The following is a 24,681-nucleotide window of genomic DNA, read 5'->3' on the forward strand; positions in this document are numbered from 1 at the left end:
CCAGAATATTTATAGCACTAAAAAAATATATATTTTCTCCCATTCTTGAGATTGTTTCTTTACTGTTATTTCCTTTGATGTGCAGAATATTTTTTTAGTTTGCTGATGATGGGGATACACAGGAAGGAGGCGGCTCCAGGAAAACTGGAAAAAAAGGATTAGGCAGCAGTGTGGTATCAGCAGATGTCTAAGATCTACTGTTCCTTTGTTCTCGAGTAAGGCTACAGGGAAGTTGATCTGGGTGCTATTTTAACTAATTTGTCAATCTTTGCTTTTGCTTACTGTGTTTTGGGGGTCTTATCCAAAAAATCCTTGCCCATTCTAATGCTCTGACACATTTCCCATTTTCTTCTGGTATTTTCATAGTTTAGCTCTCCTTATTAGAAAATGCCTTGTGAAAAAAATACATTGTGTCAGTAGAAACATAAGGAGTCAAACTCAGACTATTTCTCTTACATACACTCAACAACACAGATCACTTTGATGCCAGATGTGTGGGGGCTTTCCCCATACACAGCAAAAATTGATTCTGCAGGGAACATCATCAGACAGGTATTCTCCAATTCAATTCCAACACTATTTGCCTGGGGATAACATAATATTCTAGAGACTAAGCATTTAGTCTCCAAGACTACCAACAGGCCATAATTTAGGGTTCCTATAACCCCTTCCTCAGGTTCAATTAATTTGCTTAAGCAGCTTATAGAACTCAAGGGAATACTTATATTTGCTCATTTATTATAAAGGATATTGCAAAGGATACAGATAAAGAGATGCATAGGGCAATGTATGGATGTACGGAAGAAAGAAGTTTGATGCTGTGTGGGTGAGCCACCCTCCATGAACCTCCATGTGTTCAGCTACCTGGAAGATCTCTGAACCCTGTCCTTTTAGGTTATTTTGTCGTAGTTGTTGTTTATACACACACACACACACACACACACACACACACGTACATTTTTTTTTTTTCGTTGTTGACAGACCTTTAATCTATTTATTTATATGCAGTGCTGAGAACCAAACCCAGTGCCTCACACATGCCAGGCAAGAGGGCTACCACTGAGCCTCGGCCCCAGCTTCCTTTTAGGTTCTTATGGAGGCTTTACTACACAGGCATAATTGATTAAATTTGGGGCCACTGAAGACTGATTTAACCTTCAGGGCTTCCTCCTCCCCCACAAAAGGCTGCATGCGTGCGCAGGGGCTTGGGTGGGGTTTACAGCTGAAGAGTCCCAACCCTTCAATCCTGCCTTGATCTTTCAGGTGAACAACCCCTCATCCTGAAGCTACCTGCCAACCATAAGTCAACCATTAGCACACAAAAAAAGATTCTATCACTTAAGAGATTCCAAGGATTTAGGTTGTATGCCAGCAAACAAAGACCAAAAATATATTTCACTTTTTTAAATATTTATTTTTTTAGTTATAGTTGGACACAATACCCTTATTTATTTATTTTTATGTGGTGCTGAGGATTGAACCCAGGGCCTTGCACGTGCTAGGCGAGCGCTCTACCGCTGAGCCACAACTCCACCCTGAGAGGAGTGTTTTTAACTTAAATAAAATGTTCTAAATAATGTATGTGTCATCATTTGTCTTTTTCTAATTTAATATGCTAAAACCTCTCCTCTAAAAATCGGATCCACATATCCAATTATTATATCCCTTTCTAAGTGTCTCAAAGGTCCCTTAAATCAAAGGATCTAAAAGGAAACTCATCTTTCTTTAGCCTCAATCTGTTCCTGCCATGGAGTCGTCTATCTCTATAAATAATACTATCATCTGCCTAATTTCCCCAACCAGAAAATAGAGTTGCCCTTGACTCTTCTCTTATTTATCACATCCACTCATCAAATCACTCCCTATAAGGAAAGCAAAAGTCACAGAAACCTATCAGAGGAGGAACAATGCTAATAACCTCTTTCCTTAATTCACTATTAGAAAAGCAACCAAATGCTTCAAAAATGAAAAATTGAGAGAAATGCCTATAAATGATTACGAACAACAATGTTTTTAATAAATGATGCGCTCTTTTTTTATCCTACTGAAAAGGCCCAATAAGATTTTCTGGCTTATATTTACAAGAGATATATAACCTCAGCTTACAGGTCTATGTGGCATCATATACTCTTCCTCTAGTTGTACTGAGTGTTGTAAGAAATCCAATTTGCTCTTAAGTAAGAAGACAATGTCAAAAAAAAAAAAAAAAAAAATGGGTATCAGTGTTTGATGAACACAAGTTGTGCTGTGTCAAGTTGTATAAAGACCGAAATGCTGTAAGAACAACTTCTTTTTGCCATAATATTCTGCACCATACCTTTTTTCCCTTTAATTTTCCTTCTTTTATTTTTTCTCTCAAGACTTGGGAGTTCAGGAGAAGATCCATCCTGTGGAGCAAAACAAAACTGAATAATATTCAATATGTAAAGGTCATTATCCAAGAGAAAAAGAATAAAGAATGAAAGTTCTAAGATAGTCATACATTATCCTTCACTATTGCTCACACACAAGTCAAATATTAGTTGAATCAATGTATCTACTAAAAAAGAAAAAAAGGGGTGAGGGGGAGTGTACAAGATCAGATGCCTTCCCAGCATCTTAAAGGTGGTAAAACCCACAGGCTTAGGTAAAGCATTCCACCTTGGTGAAGTAATTCACACATATGAACAAAGCCAATAATACAAACTCTAATTTTATTTTGGCACAGTTTCTATTTCAAACTTCAGCAAGAAAATCTTTGCAATAAGAAGCTAAACTGCCTATAAGACAAACCTCAAGATACTAGCTTTGTCATTGTGGATGTGGACTCTATGATTGTTTTAAACTCAATGGAAAAAAGAGCTAGGGACAATTAAATGCTGTCATGGGCAAAAGAGGAAGAAGCTGTGTCCATACTCAGTTCTGACCACTTTTTTGTAATAAAAATAGAAATTCTTCTACTTGATCATGAACTCCTTTAAGGCAATAATTGTGTTGTCAGCCAACATTTGGGAAAAAAATGGGGATTAGAGGATGAAAAAAAAATTAGCTTTGCCAAAGGATAATCTTTTACTTTTGTATTTCAAATCATCTAATATCCCCTATGTACAGTCTAGTTCCAAGGAACAGAATAGGAATTTGAAACAGGTCTAAACCCATGACCCTAACTACTTTATTTATTGCCTCGGTTTTAAAGGAAAGAGACGATTTTCTTACAGTGCCAGATTCCAGATTCTATCACTACCAGCAACTCTTTCTTTCCAGAAAGGAATTCTGAGAAGATTAAGCAATATCAAGTAGGAATGCAAGAAGAGCTGAAGTGGTACTGGAGAAGGACAAGACTCTTAAGAAGCCAGGCTGGGTAGCTAAAGGACAAAAGATAGTTACAAATACTAAAAAGCTGGGCCTGGTGACACAAGCCTATAATCCCAGAAACTCGGAAGGCTGAGGCAAGTTGATCATAAGTACAAGGTCTGCCTGGGCAATCTAGTGAGACCCTGTTTCAAAATAAAATAAAAAGGGCTGAGGGTAGGGCTCAGTGGTAGAGAGCCTCTGGGTTCAATTTTCAATACCACAAAAATAAAACAAAATACTTATATGCTATGTTCTTATATATGCACTCTAACAGTAACAAGCTACTTTAGTGTTAATCCTAGAAGTTCTGAATCCAACAGTCATGCATACATGCATTACAAATATAACAGAAAACTCTTCAGAAGCAGTTCAGAGTACATCTATGAAAATAGACTGCATTACAGCTGAAGATATGACTTATTCTTGGTCAGGTGATACAAAGAATCACTGGGTTGAAGACTAGTTTTAGCAATGACTTCATATTTTCCTGGTACTGTACATTCATATTACATTACATCTAATTTAGTAGAACTACGCGGTGAAAGAAACCAGTAGGATGAAATAAGAGCTTCATAGTTCTATTCCAGAGTGTAGAGAACTACAACCCCAAATCCCTCCAAAATCAAACAGTTAAACCTTCTTTATAAACAACTAAGTTGCTACATGAGATGTTCTATAAAAAGCACAGGGAATCATACTCACTCCTGTGGCTCTTCGTTTCTTTCTAATACTCTGGCTGTCATTTTGTTCAGCACCAGAGGTACAGCTGCTATCAGTGGCTGCATCTGCTAAACTGGAGGCTGCAAGGAGTGAGGATGCATTTGATGAGAGAGAGTTTCTCTCTCCATTATTCTCCTGGACATTCTGATTCTCTGATGGTGGTGTAGACCTCTCCTGGTTGTTTAGGTCTTTTGCTGAATGCATCAAAGGTATTGTATGATCACAGGGTAATTGTGCACTATGACGCCTTCGGGTAGCAACATTTTCAGACTTTTCACCTGTTCTGAGGGAGGCAGTCAGAGGTGTCAACTCCTGTTTAAGGCACATCGTTGCTTTCTGACTCTGTGCAGCATTCAATGAGTTACTAGGTGAAACAATCTGCTGGGGCTCATTTTCTTTGCCAGTACCCTCCTCACTGAAGAAATTGTACACAGAAGGAGCCCTATCCATGATCACGCTGCTCTCAGAAAGGCTTCGCTTTCTGGCCAACCCAGGAGATGAGGAAATGGAAACACCTTCCCACTGGAATCCTTCTAAATTAGACAGATCAGGATCACCGTCTAAATCCAAGACCTCTTGCTCATTTTGAACCAGAGGTACCATTTCTATGCCAAACCTTAAAAAAGAAAAAACAAAAACATAAATCGACATGGTTATAGAGAAGAGCTCTTTTTAATGTGTCAGACTCTGTCAAGCACAGATTACAAAAACATATAAGATGGTTCCTGTTCTCAAGGAGCTCATTGTTTGACAAGGAATTGAGACAGAAAATAAATAATATTGCTATGTCACAGTAATAAATTATAGACATATAGCCACAAGAATATATATGAGAGTAAAAATTGAGAATTTTATTTCAAATACAGCTCTAAATCTACAACAAAAAACACCTAATTTTTAAAAGTAAATAAACCAAAACAAACAATAAACTTTCGCTGATCACTTACAAGTGTCAAGCACTACATTGAGTTTTTTACTCATAATTTCATATACTACTCACCAGATCTGGTAAAGGAAAAGGGGGAAAAATAAATTTATTATTTGAACAAGGATAGAAACTACCCTAAACCTGAAGGGTAGTTTAAAATGCTACAGAATTATGATTTTCAGGTAGTAAATCTGTTTGAACACTTTATTATTCAGAAAAGTACCTCAACATAAGATGAACAGCCACAATATTACAGAAGTGTTTGAGATAAACATTTTGTGATCTGAAGTATGATGTCCAGAGTAAATACAGAAAAGTAACTATCCACAGGTTCTAAGTAAAAGGCAATGAGGACAGTTATATTTAAAAGTTGTGTCATTCATTCAAGATCTAGATCTAGAGAAATTAAATTCTACAGATAGATACAGATTTATGGATATACAAACTGAAATGATGGATTGCTGATGATTTTTTCCTATGCCCCTACTCCTTTCTCAGAAGGAGGTGTGCCTCCATTTTAACCTCCATTCTCCACTAAGAAAAACTGTATTCCATTAGTCATAGAGTACCACTTACTCTTTGATAGTAAATTGAATCAGACATCTACAATGAGTATTTTTGGCAAACATTTAATTAAAAGGAACAAGCAAAATTCTCTTGATCCAGGTCAAAGGATACCTTTAAAAGAAAGCAAGAAAGAACACAGATACTGAAAAGAGGCACACACCTGGGTAAGCCTTTGCCTAGCTCTTGTTTTTTCTTGGTTACTTGCTGAATGACCTGTTCCCAGTTGACATTTCTCCGAGATGCATTTAGAATCTGTCGTAGGGTTGGTTTGAGTCCAGACTCCTTCTCTGTTTCACTCTTTCGATGACCACTAATATTGCGAATACGGCGAGCACTATTGAGGTTTGGCTCAGGAAGGTGTGCTCCAGTTTTGCTCTTCAAACTAATGTGCCGAGTTAAATCTCTCTGAAGTGAAGCAGGAAAGCCAAGCTTGCTTAGTTCAGGCAAGAGAGGACCAGAGGGCTGACTAATATCACTTTTTTGAAGTTCAGCATCCAAACTAGTACTCTCAAAGCCTTCTGTTTCGTAAGATATGTGAGATTTAATAGGGTTGTCATCCTGTCCATCTTCTAGAGAGGTTTTCAAGTCTAGCAATAAGCCAGAGTGTGGACTTGCTGCAGATGCCATTTGTAACTCAGACTCATTCTGGTGAACTGTGGAATTACAAGGGGAGGTGGAAAATTTCTGAGGTGTTTTCAAGATCTGTTCATCCTGTTCTTTCTCTTCAACAGTGTGAGTGTTGCAGGATAAAACTTCTGTAGTTGCACAACCCAGAGTTCCAATTTTTGTTCCATGCTTTTCTACATCAGATGTCTCTCCATCACTTTCATCTTCTAATGCATGCACTTGAAACTCAATCTTCAAAGATCCCTTTTCAGACTCTTCTACATTCCTACTTGCTTTTGCAAAGTTACTGGTCCTCTTAGAAGTGCTAAGAAGTGGATTTTGCAATGTCTCATGATACTCTGGAACTTCTTTGGCTTTTTGTAATGTTTCATTTAAATTATCATCAGGTTCTTTTTGAGTGCCAGATGTAGTTGTATTCCCTTTTAAAACATGAGGACATGAACTTCGCAATTTGGATATGTAAGGGGAACCTTGTCTATCTTCTGAAGTGGGTTTGTTCAAGGGATCTGAGTGTTCTCCAGGGGAAAAAGAATTTGCTTTGGTGTTTGAAGGATTCTTTGAATCTTGCTTTTGAGAAACTGATTTAGTGGCTGGAAGTGGAAGGAGTGGGGATTTCAATGAAGGGATCCTATTTGAATCATGCTTTTGTTCAGGTTTTTCTGCAATGGGGCAATCTCTTACCACCTCATAGGAAACAGTGCAGTCAGAAGTGGTTTTGTGATTAAGAGATCCAGTATGTATTTCTTTTTGTGTTTTTAGTATTGGGGAGATATTTGTTTCATCAGTTTGAGGTTCTTGTGTTCCTGTGGTAATCAAGCTAAAATCAAAGAGAGGTTTATCTATCATTTCTGACTTGTTACTGGTGACTTCTTTCAATCCTGACTGTAAATCCAGAGTCTTCTGGGAAGGATATGGAGTCCAGCGACGAGGCTTTTCCCTTGCTACACTGCCATTCTTTCCACTACTTTTGGAAGCTGCACTGTCTGCCTGCCTAGTGGTTTGGCTTTCTGGCTGCTCAAAATTGAAGTCAAGTAAGCCTTCTGAAGGAAATTTATCACTTGTAAATCCTTCTTCAGAAGGACTTCTGTATGTGGCAACTGTACCAATTTTGTCATTGTCTTGCCACTGCCATTTATATCTCTCTGGATTATATTTGCTTGACTTATTAGATTTCTTGTTCCAAAGCATAGTCATGTCCTCCATTTGATAGTTAGAATTTCTGTTTCTGCCTGGTTGAAATTTGTCTCCAGGGCCATTGTAATTCCAACTATTTGTACTACGTACATTGGATTTCCAGTTTCCGTTACTGTTGTTCATATGCCAACTGGAAAAGCCACCTGTTCCTTCAGAATGCCAACTGGAATTCCTTCCTGTACTGTTATAATTCCAATCTACCATCCCACTATTTGAATGCCAACCACCTCCAGAATTACTGTGGTTGTGAAACCAGGTTGAGGAACTTCTTGCAACACCTTTATGCCACCCAGAACATCCTCTTGGTCCACCACTATTTCTCAAACAATGTGAAAAGCTATTTTTTCTATTGTTATTAAAGCCATCTTTCTCCCATTTCCAATCTCTCTGTGGAGGTCCACGATGATGCCTCACTGGCTGGCTGTAACTCTCTCTGTCTTGGTAAGGGATTCGGTCTTCTCGTCTCCATTGGGGTTGCCTGTCATCAGAGTTTATTTCTTGGCTGCTATTGGAAGGTTCATCTTGTCTGGAAGAAAAATAGTTTTTTTGTTATGAATTTAAAGGAATTTTAATGCATTCTTTATAGGCAAAACCCACAAACTTCCCTTCTGCCTCTTTTCCCCTATTATTTAGATTAAGTAGTAGAGCCCCTTTTTTAAATTTTTTTTTTTTTTTTTTTTAGTTTTAGGTGGACACAATACCTTTATTTTATTTTTATGTGGTGCTGAGGATCAAACCCAGTGTCTCACATGTGCCCGACCAGCTTTCTACCACTAAGCCACATCCCCAGCCCCCATTTTAATTTCTAATAGTGTTCGCTTTCGCATCTTTAAATGGTATGGTTAAACTCAATAGTCTTCAGTTAATTAATATTACATAATATATTAGTTCCCCCATCATCCCAGAAATATTACAAATCTGACATATTTACACTATCCTTCCTTGGTTCTATATTTATTGGCATATTCTAGGACTCTGTTCCTTTTATTCTATTGTTGATACAATTTTATGTTAATTTATCTGTCCTTAATACATGATTTCTCCAATTATAGGTTCCTTCTAAAAAATCCAGTTTCTTAACCTATTTTTTTCTTAACCTATTTTTGTTTTGTTTTAATTTCATTTTTAATATATTTTTTTCTTAGTTGTTGATGGACCTTTATTTTATTCCTTTATTTATATGCAGTGCTGAGGATCAAACCTAGTGCCTCACACATGCTAGACAAGTACTCTACCACTAAGCCATAACTCTAGCCCCTTCTTAACCTATTTTTACAATCATATTTTGCATGGTTATCTTCATTAATAAACAGTTTATCAAGCACTTATACAATGACTGTGAATGATATAAGAAAACTTTAATATGCAGCTTCTATTTATGATGGGCTCAGAACCTAGCCAAGGAATTAAAATCCAACAGGAGTAAAATAGCACATACAAATAAGCAGTAACCACAATAAGTGCTATAAGGAGCTCCATGAGGTAAAGGATTTTATAAAGAAGTTACAGCTATTTGAACTACTCATGTTAAATAAGGAGGCCACAGAAATGTGAATAAGTTTAAGTAAACATCATAGCAATAATTACAAAACCATTTTCTTCTATAAACTGCCTACGGTACATCTAGCACAAGCTAAGGAGTGCTAAGGACTCGAGATATTGAGTAATATTAGCCAAAATTTACTGAGTATCTACTAAGTATCAGGCATTTAATGCAATTCTTTTAATAGATTACCTATTTAATTTTCACAACCCTAAGGCAAATATTCTTATTATTCCTATTTTTTAGATGAGCAACCTGAGGAGGAGACAGGTTAAGTGTTTTGCCAAAAAGTGGCAGAGTAAAGATTTGAACCTTGGCAGTCTGAATCCAAGTTTATACTCCTAAGTCACTAGGCCTTGATAGACTGAAAATCCCAAAGCAAAGTTTCTGTGGTTAGGTTTCTTTCTCTAAACTTGACTTAAATCTTAAATTCAATACTTAGTTTAATTGGTCTGAAGAGCTTTCAATGTCTATAACATGTTGAACACAACTGTAATCCCTTTTTTTTCCACAAGGAATTGAAAGTTAATATAACTAAAAAAATGCAAATACCATTTACATTATAAATTACAACATGGCTAACCAGAAGACCTGAAGTCTCCAAGTAACAAGTGATATTAAATACACTAGCAGGATTTTTTTTGTGTGTTATCATTAACTAATTTGTTTTTATCTTTCTAGGCAGCAGGCAACTTATAACATCCAATGGAACCACAGACTCAGTTATACAAATGAGATCAGAAATGGGGGGAGAATTAGGGAATAAATCATACATGAAGAATTCCTGGATCATCATGACCTGGCTAGACTGAGGGAATAATAGTATTCAGCTAAATCCACAGCCCCAAAAGAACAGAGTTAAATAAATAGGTTACCACAGAGGCATATAAGAAAATTTGAAGAATTGTACTATCAATGTCTAATCTACTGAAATGCTTCTTACCCTTTGTCTTAACAATCATTTATACAGATATGCTAACAATGGCACTGGTGTATAAGAATAAAACAGAAGTTAGTCTCCTAGAGGCTCCAATTCCCTTAAACAACAGAAAGAGTAAACTACAACTGTACTAATAGTAATGAGAATGTCATTTGAAGGACTAAGCAACTGAATGACTCAAAGAACCATGTTTCTATTGACATTTTAAGGCTAAGAAAGTCTTATTTTAAGGACTGGTTCAAAAAATTCCTGATTATATATAGAATTAAATGACATACTCCTTTTTTATATCCAAATATCTAACCAAAAAGGAGGTGAATGGCTAGTATTCAAGATTCAAGATCAAAATTTTATTGTAGAATTTCAAATGTTTTTAATCATGTCTTTGGACTTGAAAAATTATTACACTTTATAAATGGTGTTCTCTCATATCTGAAAATTTCTGTGCTGTTTATTAAACTCTTCAGAAAATAAAATCAATAAGGCAAAATCACAAATTCCTAACACCTCAATACATACATACAAGCATAAAATACCATACAAACTACCAAAGTGGTTTTACAAATATTTATCAAATGATACTCAAATGATATTGACACTCTCAAATTTAAAATATAAATTAACTTGATAAATATTTGTAAAACCACTTTGGTAGGCTTGGGATTGTGGCTCAGAGGTACAGCACTTGCGTGGGCATGCATGGGGCATTGGGTTCGATCCTCAGTACCACATAAAAATAAAATGAAAGTGTTGTGTCCACCTATAACTAAAAAATAAATATTAAAAAAAAAACCACTTTGTAGCCACTGGGGATTCAAAGACAGCAATCAAATTTGGCAGAAGCACCATGTTAAATCATATCAGGTAAAAAATTTTTCCTAGATGTTATTTTGCCAATTAAAAATGCTATATATTCAAAGAAGCTCACACTCAATTAAGTTTTCCACTACAAAATTTGGACACCATTAAAACAGTTCTAAACACAGTTATCAATGTAGTAAAAACCTCAGAATGTAGCTAGAGCTAGCATACAATACTGAGTTTTGAATATTTTAGAGCAGATAGCACAGTAGTTCAAGAAAGCATTTCATTTTCCTTTATTCATAAGACAGTAACCTCAAGTTACATTTTATAACTAAGTTTAAATGCTATAGGCTAAAAAGTATGTAAAATATATTCTCTACTATGTTCTATTACAGACAAGCTTTTTAAAAAAATAAAAATCATCACTTACCGACTTTGTTCTTTCCTTTGTTTTATTAACTGAACGAGTTCCTTGTCAAAATAATCTTCCTCCTCTTCCTCTCCCTTCCCATCATCTTCTCTGTCCTGGGCATCCACATTATCTTTGTGCAACTGGCCAGAAATGTGCTTTGCATATGCAGAAAGACCCACTTCTGTGACCCCGCATACTCGGCACTCATGACTACTGTCCCTAGGGAAAGAGGGAGACGAGGGACATTCAATTCTCCCCACTGGCATGGCACACTCACCAGATCTGTTAAGTTTCCTCTGAAAGAGACTGCACAATTTGGTACAGTAAAAAATCAGTGCTAATCAATTTCAATGCTCCTTTCATCACTTTAATAAATTTGTTCCTAAATTACTTTTGAGATGAATTTTAAATTCTTTTCCAGCAATCAAGAGGCAATACACTTCAGATTAATGAGCTTTAGGAGGAGAAATCTTCTTGAATTGCTGTACTTAAAATCTTGGCCAGAGGAAACATGGTGAAAGGGGAGGCAGGGCAGGGGGCTCAGAGCAAACATAAGTTGCTCTGAAGCACACCCATGGTGCCAGCTGCACTCAGAAAGCTGGTGACAGCACTTCCATTTAATCTCCTGCTTTAGAGTCTTCTTCCAGTGAAAATTAAGGGGTGGAGAAAAGAGTAGGTGGTACAGCCAATCCCAACTGTGTAACTAAATCTGAACAGCTGGAGCTCTGCCTGGAATGTGAAGATTCTGGACCCTGAGAAAAATGATAGGAGTAGTCCCAGTGAACTTTTTTTGGTCTGGATGATACATGTGATCTACATTCTGCTTCAGGAGGGCTTTATTGTAAAGGGAATGAAAAGAATTTCAGTTGTAGGCAGTTAACAGCTGTTTTATTCTCAAGTTACAGAAAATGCTACTGTTTAGAGAAGAAGAAAATGAGAAAATTAGTTTAAACCGGACAGACAGAATTTATTCTTTTCTTTTACTTAAAGGTAAATTTCATACTTGGCCTGTTGTAAGAAGCTAAAGTCTTCAATCTTTTCCAGAGCTGTAAACTAAAAAAAATAAATAAATATTAAAATTTAACTGCTTTTTAGCTTCTCAAAATTCCTTGATTGGATCAGCTGTCTCTGCAATGATTTCTAAGGACCTTCTGAACACCAAAGCCACTGGGCAGCAGTATCCATTCAATAATTCGAACTGGCATAATCCTGTATCATGTGACTTGGGTTTATACTAGTGGCATTTTTGCACTTCCTAATGCCAATCTATTAAAAAAATACATCAACACAAAAAAGACACAATGTCTTTGGCCAGGCAGAAACACACACAGGTGTGCCTCTGCTCCATCTTTTCTTACATATACTTAACAAGATATAGGCAGAATTTACGTCAATTAGCCAGAAAAGATGCTCAAAACCGTCTTTACTAAAGACAGTTTCTGCTTGAGATCACCTGAATGTTCACTAAAGAACAAAAAACTAAAAACCAACTTATTGAACAACTAATTTTTTATAGTCAATGTTGCCAACCGTGACAAAGTATAAGCCCTTAAAAAATACCCAGTAAACTTAAAAAAGAAAATACTGTGCAATGCAGGTGGGGATTTAGCTCAATGTTAGACAATTTGTATGGCACGCAAGGAAGTCCTGGATTTGATCCCCAGCAGCGCCTCGCACACGCACATGCACACACACCCCAATAAAATTAATGCACAACACTGTTTCTAATTTTCTAAACATCATGGGAGAGAGAACATCTACAAGTTCTCACCTTTTTTTGGACTTCGTAACTCAAAATGCTGATGTTTTACAGATTCATTTTAATGAACTCTGACTAGGTTCTCTCTAAAAATACTAATTCTAAATTATTCTATCAATGTTCTAATTCCTTCTAATCCCACAGGTACTTGTACATTATTTTCACCAAAAGGCTTCAACTGTACTGTACTTACTACATTTAAAGAATAGCAATCGTCAACTTTCCCCAGCTTACCAGGAATAGCATACTTTTCTCTGTAGAAACTACATTGATAAGGTTCATTCTAAGTGAACACTAACTTGTTACAAAACAAGCTGTTCTGCACAGCAAAACAAAAATGAGTTAAAAATCTTATCAGAATGAACAGTATCAGAAGAATCTAAACACCATATAACAAAATTAGCATACTGAATTTATATTATAATAGAAATTCAAATCAACTTAATTTTACACTAGAAAAGCTTTTTGTCTTTAAATTCTCTAAAACTGGAAAATGTATTAGTCTGCTTTTCTACCAAAGAACTTACAGAATACTAAACTGTATATTGTAACAACAACAACATCACCCTATTGCTTATACTTTGACTTTTAGTATAATCCTTAAAAGATATTTAAATGAAATTGCAGATTTTACTTTTATTTCTAAGATGCAGATAATTTTTCTCATGTCTGAACCATCAAAATCCCTCTTTAAAGATACAACAGGGCTGGGGTGAGCTCAGTGGTAGAGTGCTTGCTTAGCGTGCATGAGGCTGTGGGTACCTCCCCAGTACTGGGGGAATAAAAGAAAGAGAGAGAGAGAGAGATTTTTAAAAAGACAACTGGAGGGCTGGGATTGTAGCTCAGTGGTTGAGCACTTGCCTCACATGCGTGAATCACTGGGTTCGATCCTCAGACCCACATAAAAAAATAAACAAATAAAACAAAGATATTGGGCTGGGGTTGTGGCTCAGCAGTAGAGCGCTTGCCTAGCATGAGGGAGGCCCTGGGTTCGATCCTCAGCACCACTTTTAAAAAAATAAATAAATAAATAAGAGAAAGGTAGTGTGTTTAACCAAAAAAAAAAAAAAAAAGATATTGTGCCCATCTACAACTAAAAAAATGTTAAAAAAAAAAGAAAAAGACAACTGGAGAGCCACAATGATGTTTTTTAAATATTAGGAGGGCTGGGGATGTAGCTCAAGCAGTAGCGCGCGCCTGGCATGCGTGCGGCCTGGGTTCGATCCTCAGCACCACATACACAGATGTTGTGTCTGCCAAAAAACTAAAAAATAAATATTAAAATTCTCTCTTTCTCTCTCTCTCTCTAAAAAAAAATAATAAAATAAAATATTAGGAAATGAACTATAAAGTGGCAGAATTTAACCTCATTAAAAATAAGTATACATAATCATAAACCCACACACTGTGCAACCCCAAAGCACATGTTGGATACTTGATATTCAAACACAGATTTTTGAAAACATGTTGCTTTCTTGTTGAGCAAGAACATAACCACAGTTCTAAAGTTATTTGATAGACAAAATACATCAGTAACCTAGAACAGTACAGGCAAAAATACATCAATAACCTAGAACGGTGCAGGCAATAAGTGTGACATAAAAGTAAGCACTAAATAATTTATCAAAAATAGACATCTTTTTTTTCTAATAAATAAAATCTAGCTTAAAAAAGAAAGATAAACTTTATAAGATACTTCAAGAAGATAATTCTCATTTATACAGAGAAGGAACAGGGTATGACAACTACATCTTCTAAAAAGCCAATAAATCCAGAGGCAACATTATAACCTCTGTTCTACACTCAACAGGTATTCATGCTTCCACACACCATGTTTGGGAAACCAAATGATTTTGTTTTTAAAGAATTTACCTTTATTTTTAAGTTATTTGATTTTTTTTTTTTTTAATATAGTACTGAGGATCAAATCCAGTGTCTCACCCATGCTAGGCAAGCACTCTACCACTGAGCTATAAACCCATCCCAGGAAACTACATTTTAAAAAGTTACTAGGGCTGAGGATGTGGCTCAAGCGGTGGCATGCTTGCCCCGCGTGCGCGGGGTGCTGGGTTCGATCCTCAGCACCACATGCAAATAAAATAAAGATGTTGTGTCCATCAAAAACTAAAAAAAAAAAAAAAAATTAAAAAAAGTTACTAGCAAATTAAATTATATGTTATTAATGCTATTTTTCAATTCTTTAACTAACAACCAGTTTAAATACTTTATGTAAGTACATAAAATAATTATGGGAAAAATGAACTACTTTCGTTTCTTAACTAATAAAAGGAGTAATTTTCCTTAGGGTGTTTAAAGATCTCAAATTACCTTCATCCTGTTACCACACAATTTCCTTTCATGTGTGAAAGGCTGCCTTAAGATGGTCTCTGCATAAGCTTTTCTTTATTAAGCTTGCTCTAACTACACCACAACAGCTGTTTGATAAATAAAGGTTTGAGCCTTTTTAACAGCATTTATCTGGACAAGTTACTTATAGACCACACATCTGAACAAATAGAGGGGGAAAATAGGGAAATACTCCAGATCCCTAATTGTGAACCAGAGGATCAGTTACTTACTTCTCATTCAAGCTTATATTAAAAACTTTAAAAATATATATTTCACAATTCTTAACCAGATCAAACCCTGAAATTATAGATACAATTATAAATAGAAAGTCTAAATACCAGAAAGCCAGTAATAAACCACAAAATTCAGAGGCAATAATCACAAACTGAGGGTAACAGAAAAAAGGAATAATGCTGGATAATTATCTGTACTTACCACATAGACTAGTGATAACTTTTCTTTCAGAAAATGTTCCAAGTCAGTAAATGCTTTTTTGAGATACTATGCCTTTTTAAAAAAATTTTAAGACAAGGTCTTACTAAGTTGCTGAGAGTGCTCACAAACATGTAATCCTCCTGCCTCAGTTGCTGAGTCACTGGGATTACAGGTGTGCTTCACCATGCCTGGAGAGATTTTATGTCTTTTTTGATAGTCTTACCAGATGTTTTCTTTCTTTCCTTTTTTTCTTGTTACCTGTTGCCTTCTTCCTTATAATTTATTAAAGGCAGGGAAACCATTAAAACATGTGAGCATTGTATCTAACATATGAGTAAATTAGTACTAAAGTGCTCTTCTCTACATTAAAATGAATTAGGGAGGTAACAATGACATTTCTATTTGGTGGTTCAGATGCTTCAGTATTCTAATTATGTTCCGGTAACTGAAAATGGTAGATAAAATCTCCATTGCACAGTGAATTTGCTTGGAGGGGAATGGAGAGGAGGAAAAAATAAATAAGTTACAGAACAACATACAGATGGAATGTGGTCCGGCTACAAAACAAAATGTGTGTATATAAATATAAATCTACGTAAATACATAGAAAGAGGTCTGGATAGGAAATACTCCAAACCCTTGACTATCCTCTAAAACAGGAGTGGAATTTAAAGGGGAATGGGGCAGGAAGAGTTTTGCTTTTCGTGATTCTGTATTCATTGTGAACATGAATCTTATGTAACCAAAACTTGTTTTAAATTTTTGCCAGATGTGGTGATATGCCTTTGGAATCCCAGCTATTCTGGAGAAAGAGGCAGGGAGATCCCAAGTTTGAGATCAGCCTGGGCAACTTAGTGAAATCCTGTCTCAAGATAAAATAAAAAAGGCAGGTAGAAAGCTTGCCTAGCATTTGTGAGGTCCTGGTTCAATCCCCAATACCACAAAATAAATGAATAAATGAATGAATAAATAAATAAATAAATCGATTGTCTTTTAAAAGTCTTAAATGGCCGATTAGTAACCTCTGAATTAAATATGACATTAGTCTTGGAATGCAATGGGTTTCTCTCCTATTAACTAGATTTACTGACCTTATTTGTTTTATTTGATTTTATAATATGTACATATGGAGCAGGTGGCAGGTAAGTAGTCTAGAATAAGGTAAACTCTAAAAGGAAGTCCACTGGAAATGGGTTCATAAATAATTAAAATAATCCACATAGAATAAAAATTTAACTGTTTTTCATAGATTTTGAATGCTAGTAAGTTAGAAATCACATATATTCAAGTTATGACAATGGCTCACCACACACTAACTCTTGAGTAAAATCCTCTTTATATTGCTGCTAAACCTAACCTTTGCATAGTATGAGACTAGGGACATGTAAAAATTCTATTAATATGCTAAAGAGATGCTGAAAGTTTCATAACACATTAACTTGCCCACATAATCTAAAACAATATGACTTAACAAAAAAGTTAATACAATAATGTCAAATGATATATGATGACATTCTTTTTTGGGAGGCTGGTGAGTGAGGTACTAGGGATTGAACTCAGGGGCACTCAACCCGAGCCACATCCCCAGCCCTATTTTGTATTGTATTTAGGCACAGGGTCTCACTGAGTTTAGTGCCTCACTTTTGCTGAGGTCGGCTTTGAACTTATAATCTTCTGCCTCAGCCTCCCAAGCCACTGAAACTCCAGGTATGTGCCACCATGTCTGGCTAGGATGGTATTCTGATCAAAACTTAACTATTATTCAGGGAATAAAATACATTTCATATTTCTTAGTTTCCCAATGATGCTGTTTATCCAGTCTCCAAACTTCAAATGCAAAACATTGAAGTCAAAAACAATAAAAAAGAAACCATAAATAGAAAAAGGACAGGCATATATACATACTTTTTTTTAAAAAGCAGCTTATTATATTTTCTTCCCTTAAACATCTCAAGTTTTAAATCACAAAAGCGTTCTCAAATACACTTAAGGCTGTAATTTGATTTTGTTTATACTAATGAGATTTAGTGCAATTTAGTAGACTTTGAATTTCTCAAAGACTATTCTAGGAATACTAGAGGCTTATAGTATGCAATAATTTATAACATTGCTAAATATGAAATGTCCCAGCTGCAAGGCTGCTTTGTAGGAATGATATAGCTTACTAAAGAGAGAACTAGATCATCCTAACTCATCTTTGTTATATTCTACCAGAGTTGCTGTGAATTTTACACATTTGAGATGCACAAAGATATCAGTTTATCCCTTTGCAGTTGTTTATGGAGGTGGGGTACTAGAGATTGAACCCAGGGACTCACACATACTAGGCAATCACTGAGCTACATCCCCAGTTCTTTTTTATTTTATTTTCAAGACTGGGTCTCACTAAATTACCCAAGCTGGCCTCAAACTTGCAATCCTCTTGTCTTAGCCTCCTAAGAAGCTAGAATTGCAGGGTTTATCCTTTTAGAATGCTAAAAATCTACTGTACTTGTTACTAATGCAAACATATTGTTCTATGCCATAAGACAGCATTCATTAACAAAAGATTATTATCAAATAAACTGACAGGGGGTGCTGGAGTTGTGGCTCAGTGGTACAGCACTTGCCTTGAAAGTGTGAGGCACTGGGTTCGATCCTAGTACCACATAAAAACAAATAAAGGCATTGAGTCCATTCCATACACAACTGAAAAATAAATAAATACAAATAAATAAATAAACGAATAAATAAATAAATGGACAGGCACCACTGGTACTCAGCCCCCCTCCCCCATATGCAAATTTATGGAAGAGAGCCATTCCCATACCTGCCCTTCAGGTTTTCAAGTTCCCTGTGATGCAACATGCTCCGCATGTGTTCGTCCATCTCCTTCAAAATCAAAAAAAGCAGATTAAACTAAGGGGGATTGTTTTGGGGGAGGGAGGAAAAAAGACAAAATTCTGTGTCCTATGTAATCAACAATTGGGATTCAGCTTCCTGTGTCAATGTTTCTTTTGTGTGTGACTACTCTTCTCAGATCACAGTTCTTCAGCTGAGCTTTTTGAAATATTTTCTTTTTTTTTGGCACTGGGGATTACTGAACCCAAAGGCATTCTGCCATTGAGCTACACCCTCAGCACCTTTTACTTTGGCATTTAGAGACAAAGTCTCATTAATTTGCTAAGGCTGGCCTCAAACTTGAATCCTCCTACTTTAGCTTGCCAAATTGTTGGGATTGTAAGTGTGTGCCACTGTGTCCAGCAATATATTTTAAGTAAAAGAAATTATTAGAAAAACACATTTAGATGGCTTTTTAAAATGATTAGAAAGTATTGCCTTCAGGAGGCAAAAAGACTTTTTTTTAATATTTATTTTTTAGTTCCAGTTTAAGTAGTTAAACTGGAACTCCAACCCAGGTGATCTGACACCAAGACAACATTTCAATGTTCCAAACACTGTGTTGGAATGATTTATTTTATTTATTTATTTTATTTTATTTATTTATTTTTTATGTGGTGCTGAGGATCGAACCCATGGTCTCGCATGTGCGAGTAGAGCGCTTGGCCACTGAGCCACAACCCCAGCCCAGGAGGCAAAAGACTTTTAAGAATAAAATATGTAGGTTAATTCTATCCTGTTACAAAGAATTTACTAAAGTTTTGATTTTTGTTTTAATTCTTAAATCACTTAGTATTCCAACTATTTGACTACTTTTGTCCACATTCTTTCTCTACTGAATATTTCAAGAGTAAGCTACAACCTGATATGGTGGTGCGTGCCTGTAATCCCAGTGATTCTGGAGGCTGAAGCAGGAACATCACAAGTTCAAGGCCAGCCTCAGCAACTCAGTGAGGCAACTAAACAACTTAGGAAGATTCTGTCTCAAAATACAAAATCACAAGGGCTAGGGGATGTAACTCAGTGATAAAGTACTCCTGGGTTAAATCCCTAGTATTCCCGAAAGAGTAAGCTACAGCCAGGCTCCCAAGTTCAGAGCCAGCCTCAGTTGCTTAGTGAGGCCCTAAGTAGCTTAGCAAGACCCTGTCTCAAAATAGGAAAAAATAATAATAAAAAGGGTTGGGGATATGGCTCCATGGTTAAGTGAGACTGGGTTCAATCCTAGGTACCTTTTAAAAAAAAAAGTACGTAAAAGGTTAACAGTTTTATGGGACTGGGGCTGTGGCTCAGCAGTAAAGTGCTTGCCTAGCACATGCGAGGGCCTGGGTTCAATCCTCAGTACCACATAAAAAGAAAATAAAGGTGTTGTGTCCAACTACAACTAGAACATAAGTATTTAAAAAAAAAAAAAAGTGGGCTGGGGATGTGGCTCAAGCGGTAGCGCACTCGCCTGGCATGTGTGCGGCCCGGGTTCGATTCTCAGCACCACAAACAAAGATGTTGTGTCCGCCGATAACTAAAAAATAAATATTAAAAAATTCTCTCTCCCTCTCTCACTCTCTCTTAAAAAAAAAAAAAAGTAACAGGTTTACGCATAGTTTATCAGACTTGGAATATGAGTGTCCATAAACATTTGTTGAATGAATATAAATGGCTACATCAATTATAGATGGGAATTACAAATATAACAGTCTCTTCTCTATAGCAGATCAGGAAGTTTTTAAAAAAATACTTTGAATACAATAATTCAGTTACTGCTTTACTTCACTGCACACTCCTCCACTTCCCCAACTGATTTGGTAGGGTCTAATGAAAAGTCTGAACATTTACTATGTCCCCTCCCACTTTCCTTATCTCATCCTTAGAGGGAAGGAAATAAAATCTGTGAAAAAATTGTCATTTAAAAACATGCACACCACACACAAAACACAAAGAGCTATAAATGTCTATCCTTTTGTCACTTGAAAGTTTATATAGCCAGCATGTCATAATTAGAGAATAGCTATTTATATATACAAATAATAAAAGTCTACTACAATTTCTGAACATTACTGTTTACTATATTCTGTGATAAGTGCCCTAAACATTTTCTCATTTGAACAGCAAAATATTGCAGAGTTATAAACTTTCCAAGGACACAAGGATGCAGAGAAGTTAACTTCTTCATTTACCAGATTTTTATCAAGTGCTTACTATGTACCAAGTGGAAAGTGAGGGATTAAAGGGATAAATATGAAAAGATGGCCTCTCAGAGTTATAGATAACCAAGTAGTTAAACTGGAACTCCAACCCAGGTGATCTGACACCAAGACAACATTTCAATGTTCCAAACACTGTGTTGGAATGAAAAACTCCAAGAATTTACAAAATCTACAAGTCCCTATGCTTGCTGTTTTTCTTTAGATTCTTATCTGTATTTTAAATTCCTTCAGTTAAATTTAAGTGGTTTTTCTAGCAACCAAGCCATTCCTGACCAAGACAATATTAATTGAAATGAGTTATTCTCTGATATAAAAACTGATTCTGTATTTATTACAAAAGTGTTATAATTAAAAACTAGTTGCAATGTGACTTTTGATTTTCTAGAACACTTCACTAATTTTTCCCAAATTTATATGCAAAATCCTCACCCATTCTGTTCCAAAAAATGAATACAAATAGTGAAGCAACTGAGTATTCAAGATACCTGGACAAGACCCACAGGCTAGACTTAAGGTAAGAGCTCCAAATATATACTTTTTTGTATACCAGGCTTCTGTTTAGTTCCTTGCACACCCAGTAAAGGACTGGGTATCATGGTTGAATAAATTCGGGAAATGCTGAAATAAAAAACTAAATACAGCTGGGTGTGGTGGTGCACACCTGTAATCTCAGTGACTTGAAAGGCTGATGCAGGAGGAGCCCAAGTTCTAGGCCAGTCTCAGCAACTTAGCCAGGCCCTAAGCAACTCAGCGACCCTATCTCAAAATTAAAAAAAAAAAAAAGAAGAAGAAGAAGGGGAGGGGTGGGGGGAAAGGGGCGCTGGCTGGAATGTAGCTCAGTGGTAAAGTGCCCCTGGATTCCATCTCTAGTGCAAAAAAAATAATAACAAAAATAAATGAATAGATACATATTTTTAACTTAATAGCTTCTTGGTTTTTTATATAAGTTAATGGGCATGAGGATGCTCAGGGGTTATATTATATTATACAGCTTTTCCTTGCTCAAGTCACCCTAGAACCTTTTCTCCTTTAAAGTATATGTGGAGAAAACAGGATTACATTTGTTTAGGAAACTGGAGGAAAGCACTGTTTCAACACAAACTGTTCTTAGTCTATCTAAAAATAATTATTAGAGTCATCCCTTCCAACTAATTCATTGTTATTTTACACTATATTACTCACTAAAACCATACCATTCCCTTGTCTAACAACATAAAACTGGCTTTTCCTAAGACAAGAGGAGTAAGTAACTATAGTCCTTGATTTTTACTTCACTATGATCATGGTGAAGCAAGTGTGAAGTGACAAGATAGGGCTGCTACTCCAAGAAAATCTAATACCACACCTTTGAACACTGGCCTCTCTAGTCCCATCTCCCACCAATCTGAAAGTAGACATAAGGAACTTGGAAGTTTTATAAGTCCAGATCAAGTTTTAAATCTAAAAAAACAATTATTTTACTTTTAAAAAAAATATTTGTTCTTTTTTGGTTGTAGTTGGACAAAATACCTCTATTTCGTTTGTTTTTATGTGGTGCTAAGGATAGAACCCAGGGTCCCCACATGCAAGGCAGATGCTCTACAACTGAGCTAAGCCCCAGCCCCAATTATTTTACTTTTTAAAAGGTAGCAGATATATTATCAAATATGATTTTAAATCAATTAATTTTTTCCATCAGTAACTGAAATCTTCAATAGGGGTAAAAAAACCTTCATTATAGCACATTTGATACTGTTTTCCAATTATCTTCACTTAAATTACAATCCCACTAATCCCAAAACAAAATTTCAATCAAATAAGCTTTCTTACTGACACCTAGAACTGCCAACTCCATTCTACCTGGGTGTCTTTGTTCATGTTGTTTTTCACTTAATCTATCTCTTTTTCCATTTCACTTAAATTGCTTTACTCTTAGATTTCTTTCAAGGTGCATTACATGCAATCAGACTTTCTTGGCTAACCTAGCCCATGATCTTCACAGTTTTCTGAATTTCCAATAACAATAAAGAACATACCTGTAATCCCAGCAACTCGGGAGATTTTCTAGAACAAGGAGGCAGGAGGACCACAAGTTCAAGCCTCAGCAACTTAGCAAAATCCTTACCAAAATTAAAAATAAAAAGGGCTGGGAATGTAGTGGTAAAGTGACCCTGGGTATAATCCCTAGTATTGAGGTGGGGAATGAGAGGGCAGATAAGGTCTATATTTCTTTGTGCAACATCCCCATCTTGTGGATGTCTAAGATATTGTTAGTACCATTTCTGCTATATTGCACTTTTCATAAGACTGGGCATAAACAGAAACCAGGTACATATGAAAAATGCCATATTTGCTAAGCATTTGTGCATTTAAAAGTATACAATTTTAAAATCTCAGGAAATAACAACCTCAAATAACCTGAATTTCTCTGTAAGTGGTTCCTAACTAAATTTCTCTATATCATTCACCTCTGAGTACATTCAAATTCTGGTAGAAGTTTAATAATACAGGTACTGACTTAATGAGGTAGTACTGAGAAATAAACTAGTAGCCTAAGACTATGGTTTAAGAAAGAAACTTAAATAAGACATTATTAAAAGCTTTTATCCATCTATTAATAAGACATCTCTGAAAAGATGATTAGCCATGTAGCCTCAATTCTCCCTCTGATTACCTTTTTTGAGCTGTATGCAATGTGGCACAATATGCATTTTCGTTCTCGTACCATAGTGACCAGATCTGAAGCACTCAACATCAAACCTGCAACAAAGAAGTTAACATTTAGTAACCTTTCCCCCAGATACCTTCTTGAATTGATCTTAACACAGTCAAAATTACAAGTCATATCTTCCTCACCTCCGCCTTGCTTTTCTACCAGTCTTCCTGCTTCAACAGATAGAAATTTCAATTTTCCAGATGCCAATGGCCACAACTTTGTGAGTCACCCTTGATTGCTCTTTCTCATCCCATCTCCACCCTTATCAGAAAATCCTGTCAACCCTATCTTGAAATATACCTTAATTCCTACCAGTTCTTACTACCTAGGACATTTATCATTTGCCACACGATGGTCAAGCCTACTGACTTGACTCCCTACTTCCACTCTGACCTCTTAGAGTCTATTTTCATATACATAGCCAAAGATTCTTGGAACAGGATTTTTTAAAATTTAAATAAGGTCATGTCATTCTTCTACTCAGAATTTTCCAATGGTTTACAGAAAATTATAAATTATAAGTCTTTGCTGTGGCTACCAATCTGTTTCTCACTTCCTCTCAAGCTTAAATGCCCTACCACTCTTCCTTTACCATTCAATTTCAGTCACAATGCCCTCCTTGCTATTCCTTGATCATACAAGGGATTCTCCCCACTTAAGGCTTCTATATTTCTTTTTTTCTTTGCTGGGAATATTCTTCCTTAAAATGACCTATGTTTCTTATGGGCCTACTCTATCATTTCCATCAGATATTAAAATGCTGCCTCATTGGGGAGGCCTTCCTTGAACCCCTATATGATATTGCATATGCTGTCCCTCCTCCCCCATTTCTTTATTAACCTGCTTAATTGACCACGTTTTGACCACAGATGTTTCCACAGATGGTCAAAACAATATCTCTTACAATGTGTTCTTCTGCAATGTGATTTTGTCACCACCCATCCAAAAAGTAGAGTATTTCCCTCCTCACTGTGAACTAATAGGACTAATAAAATGTAGTGAAGGTGATACTATATAACTTCTAAGGTTGGGCTTTCCAAAATCTGCAGCTTCTGCCTTTGTCCACTTGTAATACTCCCTCTTGGAACCTACCTACAATGCTGTAAAAAACCAAGCCACAGGGAGAGGCCAAGTGGAAAAGAACTGAAATGCAACAGAGTACAACAATAGTCAAGACCAAGTGACAGTTATAAGTAAGCTGTTTTGGGGTTCCCAAGTACAGCCATCAAAGACAAACTCCAAGCAAGATCAGGAAGACCAATAGTTGAATGCTTTTCAACCCACAGAATTATAA

General features: G+C 36.1%; 1 protein-coding gene across 4 annotated transcripts in view; it reads right to left on the bottom strand.

Annotated features, from left to right (window-relative positions):
- Positions 1–24,681, bottom strand: part of Znf106 (zinc finger protein 106) — a 73,403-nt gene that overhangs the window by 22,463 nt on the left and 26,259 nt on the right. For 2 of the 4 annotated variants that reach the window (XM_076850624.2, XM_076850623.2), the window contains exons 2-7: positions 23,346–23,431; positions 18,421–18,482; positions 11,087–11,287; positions 5,709–7,895; positions 4,036–4,669; positions 2,318–2,387 (exon numbers count right to left, since the gene is read on the bottom strand). In XM_076850624.2, the coding sequence (XP_076706739.2) occupies positions 2,318–2,387; positions 4,036–4,669; positions 5,709–7,895; positions 11,087–11,287; positions 18,421–18,482; positions 23,346–23,426 (3,235 nt within the window). In that variant the 5' untranslated portion in view covers positions 23,427–23,431. The remainder of the gene's footprint in view (positions 1–2,317; positions 2,388–4,035; positions 4,670–5,708; positions 7,896–11,086; positions 11,288–18,420; positions 18,483–23,345; positions 23,432–24,681) is intronic. The other 2 variants (XM_076850626.2, XM_076850625.2) reach the window with 1 other exon arrangement.

This window comes from Callospermophilus lateralis, chromosome 3 (genome assembly GCF_048772815.1).
Source record: "Callospermophilus lateralis isolate mCalLat2 chromosome 3, mCalLat2.hap1, whole genome shotgun sequence".
NCBI lineage: Eukaryota > Metazoa > Chordata > Mammalia > Rodentia > Sciuridae > Callospermophilus > Callospermophilus lateralis.